Source organism: Orcinus orca, chromosome 5, assembly GCF_937001465.1.
Source record: "Orcinus orca chromosome 5, mOrcOrc1.1, whole genome shotgun sequence".
In the NCBI taxonomy this organism is placed as follows: Eukaryota; Metazoa; Chordata; class Mammalia; order Artiodactyla; family Delphinidae; genus Orcinus; species Orcinus orca.
In genome coordinates, this window is record NC_064563.1 from 65,854,113 (window position 1) to 65,871,988 (window position 17,876).

The 17,876-nt window shown below is 40.1% G+C and overlaps 1 protein-coding gene across 9 annotated transcripts in view; it reads left to right on the forward strand.

Moving 5' to 3' along the window:
* Positions 1-17,876, forward strand: part of YEATS2 (YEATS domain containing 2) — a 109,338-nt gene that overhangs the window by 84,142 nt on the left and 7,320 nt on the right. For 7 of the 9 annotated variants that reach the window (XM_033403128.2, XM_033403131.2, XM_033403127.2 and 4 more), the window contains 8 exons: positions 298-456; positions 3,280-3,456; positions 4,053-4,239; positions 9,440-9,568; positions 10,060-10,158; positions 14,573-14,675; positions 15,828-15,901; positions 16,966-17,045. In XM_033403128.2, the coding sequence (XP_033259019.1) occupies positions 298-456; positions 3,280-3,456; positions 4,053-4,239; positions 9,440-9,568; positions 10,060-10,158; positions 14,573-14,675; positions 15,828-15,901; positions 16,966-17,045 (1,008 nt within the window). The remainder of the gene's footprint in view (positions 1-297; positions 457-3,279; positions 3,457-4,052; positions 4,240-9,439; positions 9,569-10,059; positions 10,159-14,572; positions 14,676-15,827; positions 15,902-16,965; positions 17,046-17,876) is intronic. The other 2 variants (XM_033403136.2, XM_033403135.2) reach the window with 2 other exon arrangements.

Here is a 17,876-nt window from a genome sequence, read left to right on the forward strand (position 1 = left end):
AGTGAGAGTAGATAGTTATCAGTCTGAAGGATTAAATCCAGCTATGAGGGGACTAGATTGTAAAACTTGAGCTTCCAACAGCCTGCTCTGTAACTCCAGTGCAAAGTTTGAGAAGTGGGGATAACTGTTAGTAGTGACACTGAGAGCAGAGCTATTCTTTTTAATCATTTTGATGAGTTGTAGAATTGAAGGGTAGCACTGTCGCTTATAATATGGGACCTTGTGATTTAAAGAATCAGAGCAAGTCATTTGAACTTAACAAATTACTGATCAGGTCTTTATTTGTTTGTAATTTAGGGCACGTTTTTAGTTGGCCAGCCATCACCCCAGACATCTGGAAAACAGCTGACTACGGGGTCAGTGGTTCAAGGAACACTGGGAGTCAGCACATCCTCTGCACAAGGACAGCAAACGTTAAAAGTCATCTCTGGACAAAAAACCACTTTGTTTACCCAGGTAAATACACACACACACACACACACACACACACACAAAAATATTTACAGCTTGTCTCTTTCCACAAAGAAATTATTGTTACCTAAGAAAATAAGCAATAAAATAGTATAGAAAAATAAGAATAAAATCATAAGATTTGGGAAAATATAAGAATGAGAAGATAAGACCAGAGAGTTGTTTAGATATGCAAACAGTAATGTCCTGTATATTTAATAAAATTTGCCAAAGCAAAATGAGAACAATGATAAGTTATAAAATTCACACTATTTGTGAGAGGAAAAAAAATAACCACACAATATTTTCTTAGAAGAAACAAAGATTTTCTAGACACTTCATTCTAAAATTTCTCTGGAGGGACTTCATATAGGAGATTCTGAATAGTGTTATAGGTGATTTCAGCCACGATATCCATATCGTAAGTAAATGCTATAGGGAGTTTGGTGTATGTTTCTACAGCGTCTTTAGCATAGGTGGAAGAATAATGACAGGGAATTTTAACTGGGCGAGGGATATCATAATCATCTATAGCTAAATCTCAAAAACTTACCAAATGAAACAAAGTGTAGAAGGATATAGACAGTGTGGATATCAACAAATAATGCACTTTTTATGACTGAATGTAGATCAGCAGTTCTCAAAGCATGAAATGATATTGGATTTTTGTCAAATGCTTTTACTGTGTCTATTGAGAGGATCCTATGGTTTTTCTTTTTTAGTTTGTTAATAAGGTGAATTACATTGATTGTTCAAATGTTAAACCAACCCTGCGTTCCTAGAATAAACCCTACGTGGTTGTGATATGTTATCCTCTTTTAATGTATTGTTGAATTGAATTTGAATTTTTGCAAGGGATATTGGTCAGTAGTTTTCATTGTAATTTCTGTCTGGTTTGGTTTTTTGTGTGTGTGTGTGGTACGCGAGCTTCTCACTGTTGTGGCCTCTCCCATTGCGGAGCGCAGGCTCAGCGGCCATGGCTCATGGGCCCAGCCGCTCCGCGGCATGTGGGATCTTCCCAGACCGGGACACGAACCCGTTTCCCCTGCATCGGCAGGCGGATTCTCAACCACTGCACCACCAGGGAAGCCCTCTGTCTGGTTTTGGTATCAGAGTAATGCTGGCCTCATAAAATGAGTTGGAAACTTCTCCCTCCTCTTCACTTTTTGGGGAAGAGTTTATGTCAACTTGGTATTATTTCTTCCTTAACCGTTCAGAATACACCAGTGAAGCCGTAATGGCTTGCAGTTTTCCTAATTGGGAAGGTTTTTAACTACAATTTCAATTTATTTAATAGATATATTGATAAGACTGACTATTCACATTATTTTGTCTTAAGGAGGTTTGGTAGTTTATATCTTTAAAGGAATTTTTTTTATTATATCTAAGTAGTTGAATTTCTTGGAACAAACTTGTTCATAATTTTCCCTTATCCTTTAATGTCTGTAGAATCTTTGGTAATGTCCCCTTTTTCATTCTTGACTTTGATAGTTATGTATCTTCTCTTTTTTTCTTGATCAGTCTAGCTAGAAGGTTTATCAGTTTTGTTGATCTTTTCAAATTACCAGCATTTGGTTTCCTTGAGTACTAACTTCCCTTTGGTCAGATGCTCTTTGCTGTTTTAAACAGGTATGAGGCCCCAGAATTCTTTAAAATCTTAGCTAATTTCTTCTAATCCGCTCATGTTGCAGCCAGTGCAGTGACTTTCTTTCTGTTCTGCCACAGCTAAGATGTTTGCTGTTGCCTTTTATTAAGGTATAATTTACATAGAATAATGCACAGATCACAAATATACTGCTCAGGGAATTTGGACAAATGGGTATGCTCTTGCAAGCACTATCCCAGTCATGATATAGAGCATTTCCATTACTCTAAAACATACCCTCATTTCTCTTTCCAGTTTTTTTCTATCACCATTTTTCTGTCACCATAGATTAGATGTTTTAAAAAACTATTTATTTTATTTATTTATTTTTGGCTGAGTTGGGTCTTCGTGGCTGCACGCGGGCTTTCTCTAGTTGTGGTGAGCAGGGGCTACTCTTCGTTGTGGTGCGCAGGCTTCTTATTGCGGTGGCTTCTCTTGTTGTGGAGCACGGGCTCTAGGTGCGCGGGCTTCAGTAGTTGCGGCACACAGCCTCAGTAGTTGTGGCGCACCGGCTTAGTTGCTCCGCAGTATGTGGGATCTTTCCAGACCAGGGATCGAACCCGTGTCCCCTGCATTGGCAGGCGGATTCTCAACCACTGTGCCACCATGGAAGCCCCATAGATTAGCTTTTGCCTGTTCTTGAACTTCATATCAACAAAATTATATAGTATATAGTCTTTTATGTTAGCTTTTATTGTTGAACAGAATGTTTCTGAGATTTACCCATGTGTGTATTGATTATTCTTGATTTTTGTTATTTTTCTTTATTTTTGGCTGTGTTGGGTCTTTGTTGCTGTGCGCGGGCTTTCTCTAGTTGCAGCAGGCGGGGGCTACTCTTTTTTGCGGTGCACGGGCTTCTCATTGCAGTGGCTTCTCGTTGTAGAGCACAGGCTCTAGGTGTGCGGGTTTCAGTAGTTGTGGCATGTAGGCTTGGTAGTTGTGGCGCACGGGCTTAGTTGCTCCGCGGCATGTGGGATCTTCCCGGACCAGGGCTCAAACCCGTGTCCCCTGCATTAGCAGGCAGATTCTTAACCACTGTTCCACTGGGGAAGTCCCCTTCATATAGTTTTAATTAGCAAGACTTTCTTGGGGATGCAGTATTTGGGGGGGTGTATGTAGGTAAGGATTAAATTGTGCCTATTAACCAGGGTAACTTATTACTCCAATCCATTTTATTTCTGCAGGCGGCCCCGGGGGCACAGGCATCTCTAATGAAAATATCTGATAGCACATTGAAGTCTGTGCCAGCCACCTCACAACTCTCAAAGCCTGGAACCACGATGCTGAGGGTAGCAGGAGGAGTTATTACAACTGCCAGTTCCCCAGCTGTAGCCCTCTCAGCAAATGGTCCTGCACAACAGGTGAGAAGTAGCATGATAGTGGAAAACCATAATGAAGCATAAAAGCAGTAAAAATGTAAGATATTCATCAGGCACACTATTGGGCCATATTACTTTTTTAAAAATTCAAATATAATTCACATACCATAAAACTCACCATTTTATTTTAATTTATTTATTTAAGTTATTTATTTTTGGCTGCATTGTGTCTTCGTTGCTGCTCTTGGGCTTTCTCTAGTTGCAGCGAGCGGGGGCTACTCTTCGTTGCGGTGCACGGGCTTCTCATTGCAGTGGCTTCTCTTGTTGCAGAGCACGGGCTCTAGGCAACTGGGCTTCAGTAATTGCAGCATGCGGGCCAGTAGTTGTGGCTCCATGGGCTCTAGAACACAGGCTCAGTAGTTGTGGTGCACGGGCTTAGATGCTCCATGGCATGTGGGATCTTCCCGAACCAGGGCTTGAACCCGTGTCCCCTGCATCGGCAGGCGGACTCTCAACCACTGCGCCACCAGGGAAGCCCGCTAATAGCTAATATTTATTGGGTATGCTACATGGCAGTCACTGTTCTAAGTTATAGTACTTTCTTCTTAATATCTATTATTTCTGGTCCTGTGGGTTAGCAGTCGGAAGGAACAGCTCCCAGTTCATCATCTGCTATGACTTCTGTAATGAAAACTTCTGGGCAGCAACAAGTGTGTGTGAGCCCAGCCACCATGGGACCCTGCAAGGCTGCTACCTCCTCTGTCATCAGTGCTACGTCCCTGGTGTCCACACCAAACCCCATCTCTGGAAAGGCCACAGTATCAGGTCAGTTGTACCATAATATTATTTCTCGCTCCCTTCTTTGGGCTAGAGTATTTGTGGAAGGTCTTACATAATAACAGTTTTTAATAATAAATTGTTAAAAATCATTAATTCGGCAGCATTTTCCATATAGCTGCCTTTTAGATGAATTACTCTTATTTAAAATCCAGGTGTAAATTTTCAAGTCTGAAATGTTCTTATGGATTGAATAACAATTCTTAACTGATATAATAAAACATTAGCCATCTGGAACTCTTCTGGGTATTTATCAGCAGTTTTGCATGGAACTCATGGTAAAACATACATCTCTTTTTGCTTTCATAAACAAAGTATATAAAATTAAATTAGCATTGTTGACTCCAAGACATGATTTTTTTTTTAATAAATTAATTTTATTTTTGGCTGTGTTGCGTCTTGGTTGCTGTGCACGGGCTTTCTCTAGTTGCGGCGAGTGGGGGCTACTCTTCGTTGTGGTGTGCAGGCTTCTCATTGCGGTGGCTTCTCTTGTTGCGGAGCACGAGCTCTAGATGCGAGTGCTTCAGTAGTTGTGGCACGCAGGCTCAGTAGTTGTGGTGCACGGGCTTAGTTGCTCCGTGGCATGTGGGATCTTCCTGGACCAGGGCTCGAACCCGTGTCCCCTGCATTGGCAGGTGGATTCTCAACCACTGTGCCACCAGGGAAGCCCCAAGATACTATTTTTAACAGTAGTTATTATATTGGGTAGTGTTAGAATGACATGCTTGAGCTTTGGTAAGATGTATCATTTCTCTGTGCCCACCCTGAATGGCCCCGGAAGAGTGTGCCTTTTACTTCTTTGGGTAACATAGAGCACAAATCCTAGAGCCAGATTGCCTAATACCTACCTCATAAAGTTGAGACGATTAAATGAGTTAATATAAAAATGCTTAGGATACCGTCTGACATGTAGTTGCCATTATATAAATAATTGCTGCTGTTATCATTTTTAGTGTCATCATTGTTGTTAGTCCACATTCCCTTATCTGCAATTCTGAAATCCAAAAAGCTGTGAAAACCAAAGGTTTGTTTATTGTTGTTTTTCCCCATAATGAATTTTAGGGCAAAATCTGACCTCCATTGACAGGCTGTTTATACTACTTAATATGAATATTCATCTTTTGCCACAAATATTAATGTGTTTGACTACATTGTACTGTCCCAGATGCCAGGGGCTGATATAATATACAGCATTACTTCTCAAACTTGAAAGGTCAACTTTGTTTTACTATAATCTAGTACAGACAGATACTTCTGTAAAATACAATAAAAATATCACAACAAAGTCAAACTGTTACAAAACTTTTGAACACTCAGTATCTGTATTGCGTTGTTGCAGATTAATAATAGTTTACCAACTGGCACTGGTATACAGAAAAATAACTGAGTATTGCTAATATATATATGATATATATTCATACACACATGTATATACACACACAAACATAAATACATACACACACATACCTTACTATCTCTGCATAAAGTTGTGGGTATTCTTCACTGTTACTGCATGTAGTTTGCTAAAATAAAAGCATAGGCTTGTGAGCTTTTTGGTCTATAAATAAATCATCTTAACGACTCTTGGGTATTAAAAAAAAAAGATTGTGGATATTCTTGTTGTTCTTCTTATTATCACTAGATTCCGTACATGAGTCTAAATCAAGCCCCTATGTTTTGTTTGCTTTTTGGGCAGAGACCAAAAGATTAAGGCTGGTTTATTTTTCCCATGATTTCTACCTCCCAGTTAAAATCGACCAAGTTTTTATGTGGGGAGTGCTTGTTCTCTGCTAACTGAATGTTTAGAGGTACTGGGTTAGCACTGGAGTAGAAATTGTAGAAATAGAAGGAATTACTAGTTTAAGAAATGAATGCCCTCCTTTTTTCTGATTTTTAAATGAAGTCTCTTGCTTTAAGTTCTAGTTTCCTGAGATACTGCTGATGAAACTTTATATTATTTTCATAAGAGAATCAAACTGTTTTCTACTGACCATTTTGTGTGTGTGTGTGTGTATCCTTTTTTTTTTAATTGAGGTATAACCTTTAATTTTTCAATTAAATTTTTTGTGTGCATTACAAACTGTTTTGAACAAGATTGCCATTGTGACTAGAGCAGAGTAAGCAAGGGAAAGAGAACCAGGAGATAAAGTCAGAGTGGTGGGGGCCAAATCACATAGGGCCTTTGTAGGTCACTGTAAGAACATTGATTTTTACTTCAAGAGAACCCATTGCGGGGTCTTCAGCTCAGGAGTAACACGAGCTGCCTTTTCCTTTTAACAGGTCACTGGCTACAGCATTTAGACTAAACTATGGGGCACAAGGTGGAAACAGGGAATAGACCAAGAAGTAGACACTAAGAAAGAAACTTTGATGATGTATTAGGGAGCCCTGGCAACATGAAACTAAACGGAATTCCAGAAAGAAAACAGAAAATAATGGGAAAGAAATGATCTAAGAAATGAAACAGTTTATCCCCAAATTGAAGGGCATGAACTTCCAGGTTCAAGAGGCACAGTGTCCAGCACAATGAGTGAAAGGTGGCTCACAAGACGGGACAGTTTGTTCATGAAATCAGAACACCAGTGACAAGGAGAAGATCTGAAAAGCTGTCAGAAAAATAAACAGAAAAGTTCAGAAATTACATTATCATTGGGCTTCTCAGTAGCAGTGCTGGAAGCTAGAATATTGCTTTTCAAAGTTCTAGGGGGGAATTCTTGTAGTCTAGAATTCTGTAATTGGCCAGATCTTTACTGAGTATGAGGGTAGAAATATTTTCTGACAGACAGTGTTTCAAATGTATTTTCTATGACCTTGTCTCAAAACATAACTAAAATACATGTTTCACCAGAGTGAAGAGGTGTAGACCAAGAAAGAGGACAAAAATAGAGAGGAAGGCAAAGGGAATTCCCAGGGTAACTGTGAAAGGGCGCTCCCCGAATGAAGGCTTTGCAGCAGGCCTAGAAAGCAACAGTCCAAATTAGAGCATATCAGAGAGTCCCAGGAAGGATAGCTCTTATTTTAAAAATGGAACTGTAAATTATTTAGGAGGTTTGACCATGTGGAGAGCTGTATAAAGGGTGATTTATAGCATTTTTGAAGGACATGGGAAGACTTTAGTAAGATGTTGAAGGAGAACTAAATAAGCAAATGAAAAAGAAGGAAATTATTAACTCCAGAAAATGAGATCGAGTCATAGCATCATGATATTCTTTGGATCGATAGAGACCAATATTGGAGGAGAGGGAAGAGCGGGTAAAAATGCCTTACAGTGCTTATCTACCTTAATAGTAAGTCAGTGTGTAACATCAAAATGAATCAAGGCCTACAATATACACATTCTTTTAAAAAATGCTGAGATAAATATTAAAACACCAAAAGGTTAAAAGTGTATACTACTGGGGAACCAGATGAAGACAGGGAGTTGGAGCAAAGGATGGCTATTTTTAGTTATATGCCTTTTAGCACTTTTTAACTTTTCAACTGATGAGCATGTAATGTTTTGATAGAAATAAGAATTTTAAAAATACGAAGAAACCAGGTCATTGTTGTACTCTTGGAGGGCACATCTCAGTTAAGTAATTACTACTTGACTGATCTAACACTCATCTATTCCAAAGAACGATTTTCTTGTTTATTTAAGGCTTTGTTCTTGAAAGTATTTAAGACTATTCCTGTTCTCTCTTTTTTTTTTTTTTGCGGTATGCGGGCCTCTCTCTGCTGTGGCCTCTCCTGTTGCAGAGCACAGGCTCTGGATGCGCAGGCTCAGCGGCCATGGCTCACGGGCCCAGCCGCTCCGCGGCATGTGGGATCTTCCCTGCCCCCGTGTCCCCTGCATCGGCAGGCGGACTCTCAACCACTGCGCCACCAGGGAAGCCCAAGACTATTCCTTTTCTTAACTCAAGCTAACTGCATTCCAGTGCCTTAAAGTATCTTTAGCCTCTGTCGCTGTTTTTTTAAAAAAATATTTAATTAATTAATTAATTAATTTATTTGGCTGCATCAGGTCTTAGTTGCAGCAGGCAGGCTCCTTGGTTGCATAATGCGAAATCCTAGCTGCAGCATACATGTGGGATCTAGCTCCCCAACCAGGGATCGAACCCGGACCCCCTGCATTGGGAGCTTGGAATCTCAACCACTGCGCCACCAGGGAAGTCCTGTCTGTCGCTGTTTTTAAGTAGTTGTTATAATATGTGTTTGTGTTGTATCTTGTGTACTCCTTTTTGTCACTTTTTTTACTGGCCCTCTGAATGTCTAGAATAGTTTTATAATGGAAATGGGAGTATGGAAATTCTTTTAAAGCAAAGTGGGAGAGGATGACCCCTTCTAAAATAAGTGGAGAATATCTGGTTTGAAAAATAAAGGCTGCACAGAGATAGGAAATTATAAGATATGGTGAATAGACAGACTGAAGTATTAGATATGTAAAGATTGTTGTAAAGAAGATGCAGATAAATTAGGACCAGATTAAAATGGACTCTGGGGGCTTCCCTGGTGGCGCAGTGGTTGAGAGTCCACCTGCCGATGCAGGGGACACGGGTTCATGCCCCGGTCCGGGAAGATCCCACATGCTGCGGAGCAGCTGGGTCCGTGAGCCATGGCCGCTGAGCCTGCGCGTCTGGAGCCTGTGCTCCGCAACGGGAGAGGCCACAACAGTGAGAGGCCCACGTACCACAAAAAAAAAAAAAAAAAAAAGGACTCTGAATGCTTTGACTAATTTTGGAAACATTCTCTAGGCAGTCCAGAGCCAGAGAAGGTTTTTAAGTAGGAAAATGACAGTTACCCAAATCAAAATACAAAATTTTACATCCAGTTTGTCCGTATCACAGCTATATACAAAACAAATAAATTGTCATATAAAACAAACATGGAAAAGAACTATCTCAAAATGATGATACTGGTTGTCTCTGCAGTAGGACTCTGGGTGACTTTTCTCTTTGCTATTATTCCCACTTTTCCAAAAGTTTTTGTATTACTTTATGATAGGGTAAAAATAAATCATTATTGTTGCCTCATTGCTTCATTGAGAAATCAGCTGCATCCATTGGCTTATGCTTCCAGCTCTTTCTTTATTGAAAGGGTAAATGTCCTAAGAATGTCCTCCTGTGAGAAAATATGAATGCTGAAGAGGGCATGAACTTCAAGGAAGCATCTGATCTTCAGCTTGGCTTTATCTTCCAACTTATTTTAGGATTGTTAAAGATTCATTCCAGTCAGTCCAATCCCCAGCAGGCTGTTCTGACAATCCCCAGCCAGCTCAAACCACTCAGTGTAAACACATCTGGAGGTGTGCAGACTATACTGATGCCTGTGAATAAAGGTGAGTTCTTCACCTGTGGGTGTGGTTGTCTCTGGGTCTGTCTGGTGGGAGAGTCTGTATTCCGTCACGTGGTGGCCGCTCCTCCCTTTTTTAGCCTGCCCTTGAGCTGTCACCATACTCCCTGGCACCACCTCTAGGACTGAAAGTAAAACCCAAATGATCCACTGACTTCTAAATAACTGCCCATTTCTTAAGTTGAGTAGGGGGGTTACATTTTAAGCATTTATGAGTGCAGGTTAATTGGATTTTTATTTTCTGAGTTTAGTGACAAGCTCCCATTTCCACAGTTGAAGATACCAGCTCATTTACCCTGGTACTAATAGGAAACAGCCACCTTGTCAATCACTGTATTAAAAAAGGACCATATCTGTTGTACTGAAATTGTTTTTGTGCTAGTAGCCTAAGGAGGGGCTACCACCTGGGAGTTAGATCATTTTCATTAAAATAATTTCTATATTTCTTATATCCTCCCCTCCTTTTTTGCCTGTTAGTGGTTCAGTCATTTCCTACCAACAAATCACCTGCCATTCTGCCTGTAGCTGCCCCAACTCCAGTTGTCCCCAGCTCTGCTCCAGCAACTGTTACAAAAGGTATGTAGTTTCCCACAGTATATTTGCCCAGAAGTTTTGTGCAAGACATTACTGTAATATGACTCCCTTGAATTTCAGCATCCATGAATCGGTCACTTCAAAAATATGTAGAGTGTTTATATATAGACTTGACATTAAGGGAAATACAGAGATGTATAAAGCATCATTTCTGCCCTCCAAGAACTTATAATCAGGTTGAAGAGAGTTGCAGTAGACAGCAAGCAGTGATTGATACATGCAGGGTAAGTGATCTGGAAAATGAATGCTGAAGTATTTCAATCTAGGATGTCTGGTCAGGGAAGCTGGGGGTGTTTAGGTGGGTAGCACTTTTGTGTAGCACTTTGTATGGGACATGGATTATAACCTGGACTTTAGAGTGAAGCATTTTTAGCTGTGGAGGGGTCAAGGGGCATGCCAGATTAAGGGAACAGTAGAGACAAAGACTCAGAGGGTTTGTTTGGGGGAGTAGACCAATTAAAGGGACTCATCTGGGGTATGTAGTTGCGGTAAAGGAGCTGTAGGTAGGGCCAGACCTTGGCAGCTGGCAGTGGGGACATTTCTGACTGTTGAGTAGATGGAGATAGTGCAGTGGGTTAACACATTTTGACATTTGTAACATCTACAATAATGATAGCTACCATGTGTAAGAGCCTAAAGTGTACTAGGCACTGTGCTAGCTGCTTTATATATATATCATTAATTATCACAGTACTTTAGGACAGCTATTACGCCCATTTTGCAAATGAGGAAACTGAAGTTTGGAGATACTAAGTCCATACTTCCCAAGTCTAGAAAACTAGAAAGCAGTACAGTCAGAATTTGAAATACTTTCCAGGCATGCCAGGATGTCTCATAATAGTCTTATGAAGAGATGGATTTGGAACTTAGAGCATGACCATCCAAAGCAAGGGTTGGCTGACTGCAGTCTGCTGCTCGTTTTTTAATGAGCACATGGCCATGCCCATTCATTTACATATTGTCCATAGGTGCACTGCAACCTCAAGAGTTGAGTAGTTCTAGCTGAGATCATATGACCCACAAAACCTAAAATATTTACTGATTAGTTCCTTATAGGAAAAGTTAGCTAGTCCTGATGGAAGAATTGATACTAATCTAGACCAGCGTTTCTTCTCAGCAGTAGGTATATATCATAGGCCTTCCTCATACAGATTCTGATTCAATTAATTTTGGACTGGGGCCAGAGCATCTCTGTTTTGATTTTAATTGAGGAAAATTTTGTGTAAAGTGCAAAGATACTAAGCATACCATTTGATGAGTTTTGACAAATGCATAAACCCAAGTAACCAATATTGCATTCAAGCTATAGAAATTTCCATCACCTTGTGCCCCCTTCCAGTCAATTCCCATCCCGTATAGGCAACCACTGTTCTGATTTCTATTATGATAGATTACTTGTGTCTATTTTTAAACTTTATGTGAATGGAAGAACATACGTTCTTTTGTGTCCAATTTCATTCACTCACTGCAGTGTTTTTGAGATTCAACCATGTTGTTGGTGAGTAGTATTCCACATTGTAGGGATGGATGGATATACCATAATTTGTTTATCCTTTCTCCTGTTAGTGGAGATTAGGGTTATTTTCAGTTTGGGGCTATTATATGTAAGTCTCAGCATATGTTTTCATTTCTCCAGTAGAATAGCTATCCCAGCCTGAATATGCTGATTATATAATTTTGTAATTGTTTGCGTGCCAGATTAAAGTGAGTATACTTGCGGGAATTCCCTGGAGGTCCAGTGGTTAGGGCTAGGCGCTTTCACTGCCATGGCCTGGGTTTAATCCCTGGTTGGGAAACTAGGAACCTGCAAGCCATGCAGTGTGGCCAAACAATAAGTAAATACAGTGACTATACTTGCACCTATAGAACTGGAGTATCTGAACTTTTTCTGAGGCCTTCCTTTTGTTTTTTGAAGTCTTGGAATCACTAGGGGTTGGGGGAAGATGTATTGCTAACAGTGAAATTAGCGAGGTCACTCAATACAAGTCTGTATACATACAAAAGCCATTTTGATTTCTATATAGAAATTAACTGCTAACAACCCACTAAACATTTCTGAAATTTAGAAGATCTAAATAAATGGAAGGATATACCATTATAAATATAATAAATTATAAATATATTATTTAATTATATTACTGAAAGACCTGATATGTTATTAATCCTCCCCCCAAATGACACAGATTCAATACAGTCCCAGTCAGAATCCCTACATTGTTGTTTTTGTGCTTGTGCAGAAATTGACAAGCTAAATCTAAAATGTATATGGGAATGCAAGGCCTAGAGTAGCTAAGACAGTCTTGAAGAACAAAAAGCCAGGGGACTTGGGCCACCAGATATATATATACTGTAAAGCTACAGTAATTGAGATAGTGTAGTATTGGTTCAAGAATAGACAGAATATGGGGTGGGGTAGTGGGAGGTACAAACTATTGGTTGTAAGATAAGCTCAAAGGATGTATTGTACAACACAGGGAATATAGCCAATATTTTGTAATAACTGCAAATGGAAAATAACCTTTAAAATTGTTTAAAAATAAAAATTTTTTTAAAAGAAACAAAAAGAATAATTGAACAGAAAAAAGAGCCCAGAAATAGACTCATGCATATATAGTCAGCAGACTCAGTAGGGAAAGGATGTTCTTTTCAATAAATAGAGCTGAGTTAATTGGATATATCCATTTGGGGAAACAAAACTTGGCCCCTGCCTTACACCATAAACAGAAATTAATTTGAATTGGATCATAGACTAAATGTGAAGGTAAAACAATAAAGCTTCTAAAAGAATATGAGAATATCTTCATGACCTTGGGCAAAGAGCACACAAGAAAGCTAGCCATAAAAGAAAAGATTGATAAATTAGACTTTATTAACACTAGGAACCTCATTTTATTAGAGGGACAAAATTAAGAGTGAAAGTCAAGCCACATCCTGGAAGATAATTTGCAATTGATATATTTGACAAAGGAGTTCTGTTCAGAATATACACAGACCTAAAAATCAATATGAAAAAGACTGACACCGATTTTTTTTAAAGAGCAAGAAATGTAAACAGGTACTTCACAGAAGAGGATATTGAAATATCTCTTAAGGAAATGAAAAGTTGTTCAACCTCATCAGTCATCAAGGGAATGCAAGTTAAAACCGTAGTGAGATACTATTCTATCACCAAAATGAAAAGAACTGACATTACTAAGTGTTGGCAAAGATGTGAAGCAACTGGAACTCACATACACTGCTCATGGGACTACAAATGGATATAATTACTTTGGAAATCAGTTTGGCAGTTTCTAATAAAGTTAAACATATATCTGCCCTATCAGCAGATACACTGCTAGGAAACGCATGTGTATGTCCACCCAAAGGTCCATTACATTGTTATTTTTAATAGCTAAAAAGATGCTGACACAAAAGGGTAGCACAGTATGATTCCAGTTATATGAAATTTAAAGTGGACAAAAGGTGGTTATCTTTGGCAGGAAAGAATGCCAAAAGCGTAAGGGAGCCAGGTTGAGGACTGGAAATACTCTATTTTGATTGGAGTGATGGGTACATGGATGAATACGTAGGTAAAATTTATCAAACTGTACCCTTAGTATTTGTGCATTTTATGCAAGTTATGTTATACATCAAAAAAAAGGAAAGATGCACTAGTAGATCTCATTTGTAGACCCTTGCTTTTATGAAACTATTGAAGGATGTTGAGTAGGAAAATGACACTAACACGGTCCTTTAGGAAATTTTTCTGGTGCTCATGTACAAAATGGGTTGTTAGGGAAGAGACTGAAGGCAGGGATGCTGATACAGAAGCAGCGAGTGTGTATTCACAGTATTTTGATCAAAGAAGGCTGTGAAAGTAAAGGAAGACAATGCTCCTGAGACATTGCTCTCTTCCATCAGTAGATCTGGTGATATTAAAAGGCTGCATGTGATTAGCTTGGATTTTTCCAAGCACAACATATCTGATGTTTGCTTTTTGCCCTGTGTCTTAGAACACTAAGATAATGCTAAAAGTTGATAAACTTAGCTGGAGAGATGATAAGCAAAAGGATATTAGAACTTAGAACAGGCCAGCATTGTATTTTAATGTGGCATTGTTCAAGTGTGTGTGTGTGTGTGTGTGAGAGAGAGAGATCTCACATAGCACTGTGGTTGGCCCTCTAAGAAATATCTAAAAAGCCACTTTATTGCCCCACCTTGTCATGAGACCCAGGCTAACAGTTCTCCCCTTGTCTGCTGATCCTGTGATGATAGGCGCCGTCTCAGCGCCCTGGCCATGTCTCTGCAGCAGCTGTGTCCTCACTGAGTTTCCATGGAAGAGCTTTTGTTTCTGCCCGCACGTGTCCTTCCATCATTGAACCCTAACAGTTCTCTCATTGTTGCTCTTCCCTTGTAGTGAAGACTGAACCAGAAACACCTGTGCCAAGCTGCCCCTCTCAGGATGGTCACACAGCAGTGAAAACAGAAGAAAGTTCTGAGCTGGGAAACTATGTCATTAAGTAATTATTTCAGTCCTCTCTAAGGGAGTTGTGCTTTCGGTGTGTTTATGGTACTTTTAAAAAACCATCCCCGAGACAGCTGCATATGTGTAGAGTTGTGTGTATGAGTTAAGCCCTTTGATGGGTGGAAACCTTCTGTCTGTGTGTGGTGAACAAGTATTACCATTTGCTGCACAGCTCAGGAGTCTTCATTTAACCCCTTGACGTGACCTCTGAGCAGCACTTGATTTGTTGCCTCAAAAGCCTCCGCTGCAATTACAGATCTCCCTCCATTTGAGCTTACCAACACAAAGTTTCTTTGCTGAATCTTTGGGTATGAAATTTTTCATGATGTAATTACTCAGGTGTGTATACATTTTGTGTCGGAGTATCCACACACCTGCCTAATCTTAAACAGCTGCCTTTTCATGGCCCATACAGACTCAGTGCTTCGTTTTTTGGGGGTTTTTTTTGCGGTACGCGGGCCTCCCACTGTTGTGGCCTCTCCTGTTGTGGAGCATAGGCTCCGGACGCGCAGGCTCAGCGGCCATGGCTCACGGGCCTAGCCGCTCCGCGGCATGTGGGATCTTCCCGGACCGGGGCACGAACCCGTGTCCCCTGCATCGGCAGGCGGACTCTCAACCACTGCACCACCAGGGAAGCCCATCAGTGCTTCTTCTAAAAATACTCCTAGAGATTTTCTAATTTCCGAATTGGGAACCCATCTCTGACTGCATATTTTGAAGTATTTCAAACTGCTGGGAATGGTAGAAGCTTAGCCACTTTCATATAACAGGTGACAGCATGAACTGTAATAACCCTAAGATAGGCATTGTATGATAGAATCCCCTACTCTAGTGACAATCACATTGCAAAAAGATTACGTGGCTATTTAATTTTAAAATATAGATGAAATGTCAGGTTTGCATAATTTGTCGTTCTTGGGGTTTCATCTTAGTGTTGACTTTTTAAGCATTGAATGCTCTTCATTTATAAAGAAGGCTATGCATAGAAGGAAGGACATACCAATATAGTTGGTTTAAATTTTAATTCCCTTGGAAAGGAGAAATATATACATAAATTCATATGTGTTATGTGCGCGCACACACACACACAGTTAGAAACTGCTCTGTGTATTCCCTACCTTAATTTTCTTTTCTTTGTTCTTCTCAGGATAGACCATTTAGAGACTATCCAGCAACTCTTAACAGCAGTAGTAAAGAAGATCCCTTTAATCACTGCAAAAAGTAAGACAATACTGAATATATGGATGCATTTTTTTTAAAGCTGTGAAGTATTTGGGATATTAAGTCAACTTGAATCGCCTGGTGTTGTAATTAATACTGACATGGTAGTTATCACAGAGGTTTTAGCTACAGCTGTAGCTCATTTGCAGGGTTTTAGAATTAGTATCTTGGTCAGTTAGTCTTACTATTTGCACGGTTTGATCTGCAGAAGGAATTTTTTTATCTTTCATCTAACACTCACTCTGTAGAAATAAACAACTGTCAAGACCTCCTGCAGTGATGTCTCCTCTATCCCTGCCCATTGTCAGCAAGACTGAACAGTTTGCTTCTCAGCCCCAATTGCTCTGACAGAATCAACAGCCCTCACCAAGGGCATGACCGACAGCCTGTGGATACTTAAGCTTCGGCTCTCGGGCAAGATCACCCGCGAACATTTAGAGGGAAGGGATGAAGCAGATTATCATTTCACATTCATGGGAATATGGAAACAATAGGCCAAGTACAGACTACCTTGTTTATTTTTTCCAGCTGTAATAGCAAAGAAACTATTTTTTTTCCCCTCAAAGGGGTCATTTCGAGGTAGCTCAAAGTAAACTCAGTGATTTTTCTAGCCCAGCAAGAAAAAAATTTTTAAAAAAATTCAGATACAAATACAGAATATTAGAGCTGAAAGGCAGTTCTGGAACTGTCTTTCCCAGTGGTCTCATTTTACAGTTAAGAAAACTGAAGCCCAGAGAGATGATATAGGTTGCCCAAGGCAGCTTAGTGAATGGCAAGGCCAAGGCTATATCTCAGGTCTCCTGTTCCCAGTGGAGTGCCATTTCCACTTATTTTAATAGGTAGTCTACTGCCATGATACTTTCTCTACCAGAGAAGCTGATTTCCCAGGGAGGGCTGTTGTTTTGAGAACACACGAATGAGTGTGTTATGTTGCATCTGAACTTGCCTGTTAAGGAACATAGCCAATAAAGAGGTCTAAAGAAACTTTTGGACATGCTTCCAGCAAATAAGATTTTATTTAAATCATAACTTTATTCAGAGTTTGCTGGATATGTGCATTCTAGGTGAAGATGCCAGCTGTTTTTCTGCAAAATCTGTGGAGCAGTATTATGGCTGGAACATTGGGAAAAGGAGAGCTGCTGAGGTAATCCCATGTTTGCTGCAGGCCACCACTGAGAGCCTATTAGAGAAAATAACCAAAACACATGTGCATTCTGGCTGCTTCCATAAACCTCGTCACATGGAGCAATGATAAATTTTGCAGCATGTTTCGTTAAATTTTTTTTTTTAACTTTATTTTTTGGCCGTGCCGGGTCTTCATTGCCGCACACTGGCTCTTCGTTGCAGTGCCAGGCTTCTCTCTAGTTGTGGCATGTGGGTTTTCTCTCTCTAGTTGTGGCGCGCAGGCTCTGTAGTTTGTGGTGCTCGAGCTCAGTAGTTGCGGCGTGAGGGCTTAGTTGCCCCGTGGCATGTGGGATCTTAGCTCCCCTACCAGGGATCGAACTTGCGTCCCCTGCATTGGAAGGCAGATTGCTTTACCACTGGACCACCAGGGAAGTCCCTCGTTAAATATTTGATGGTAGAACTTTTTCCTTAGTTAAAAATCTCATTCCCCAAAGACATGTAGCTAGCCTTTGAAAGATCTACTTTTTCCTGCATTGGTAAAAGTTTCTAAAAAATTTTAAAGAATTATATTAAAATTAGGTCAAGTATTTATTACTCAGTGTGGTAGCAACTGTGCCAGACAGTAAGGTTATAAGAGGGAAGTAGCAGGTACAGAGGCATGCTTAGGAAGCTTTGAGAAAGTCTGTGTGATGAGTTTGGGGAAGGCTGGGAAGGCTGGGGAAGTGGGAGATCACAGGTTAAGACCAGGTGAAACACCTTGTAGGCCAAACCTAGGAATTTCAGTTTTATTTTATAAGCATTAGGTAAGAGTTTTTACTTGTTTTAAAAACTGAGGAGTAACACCATCAGA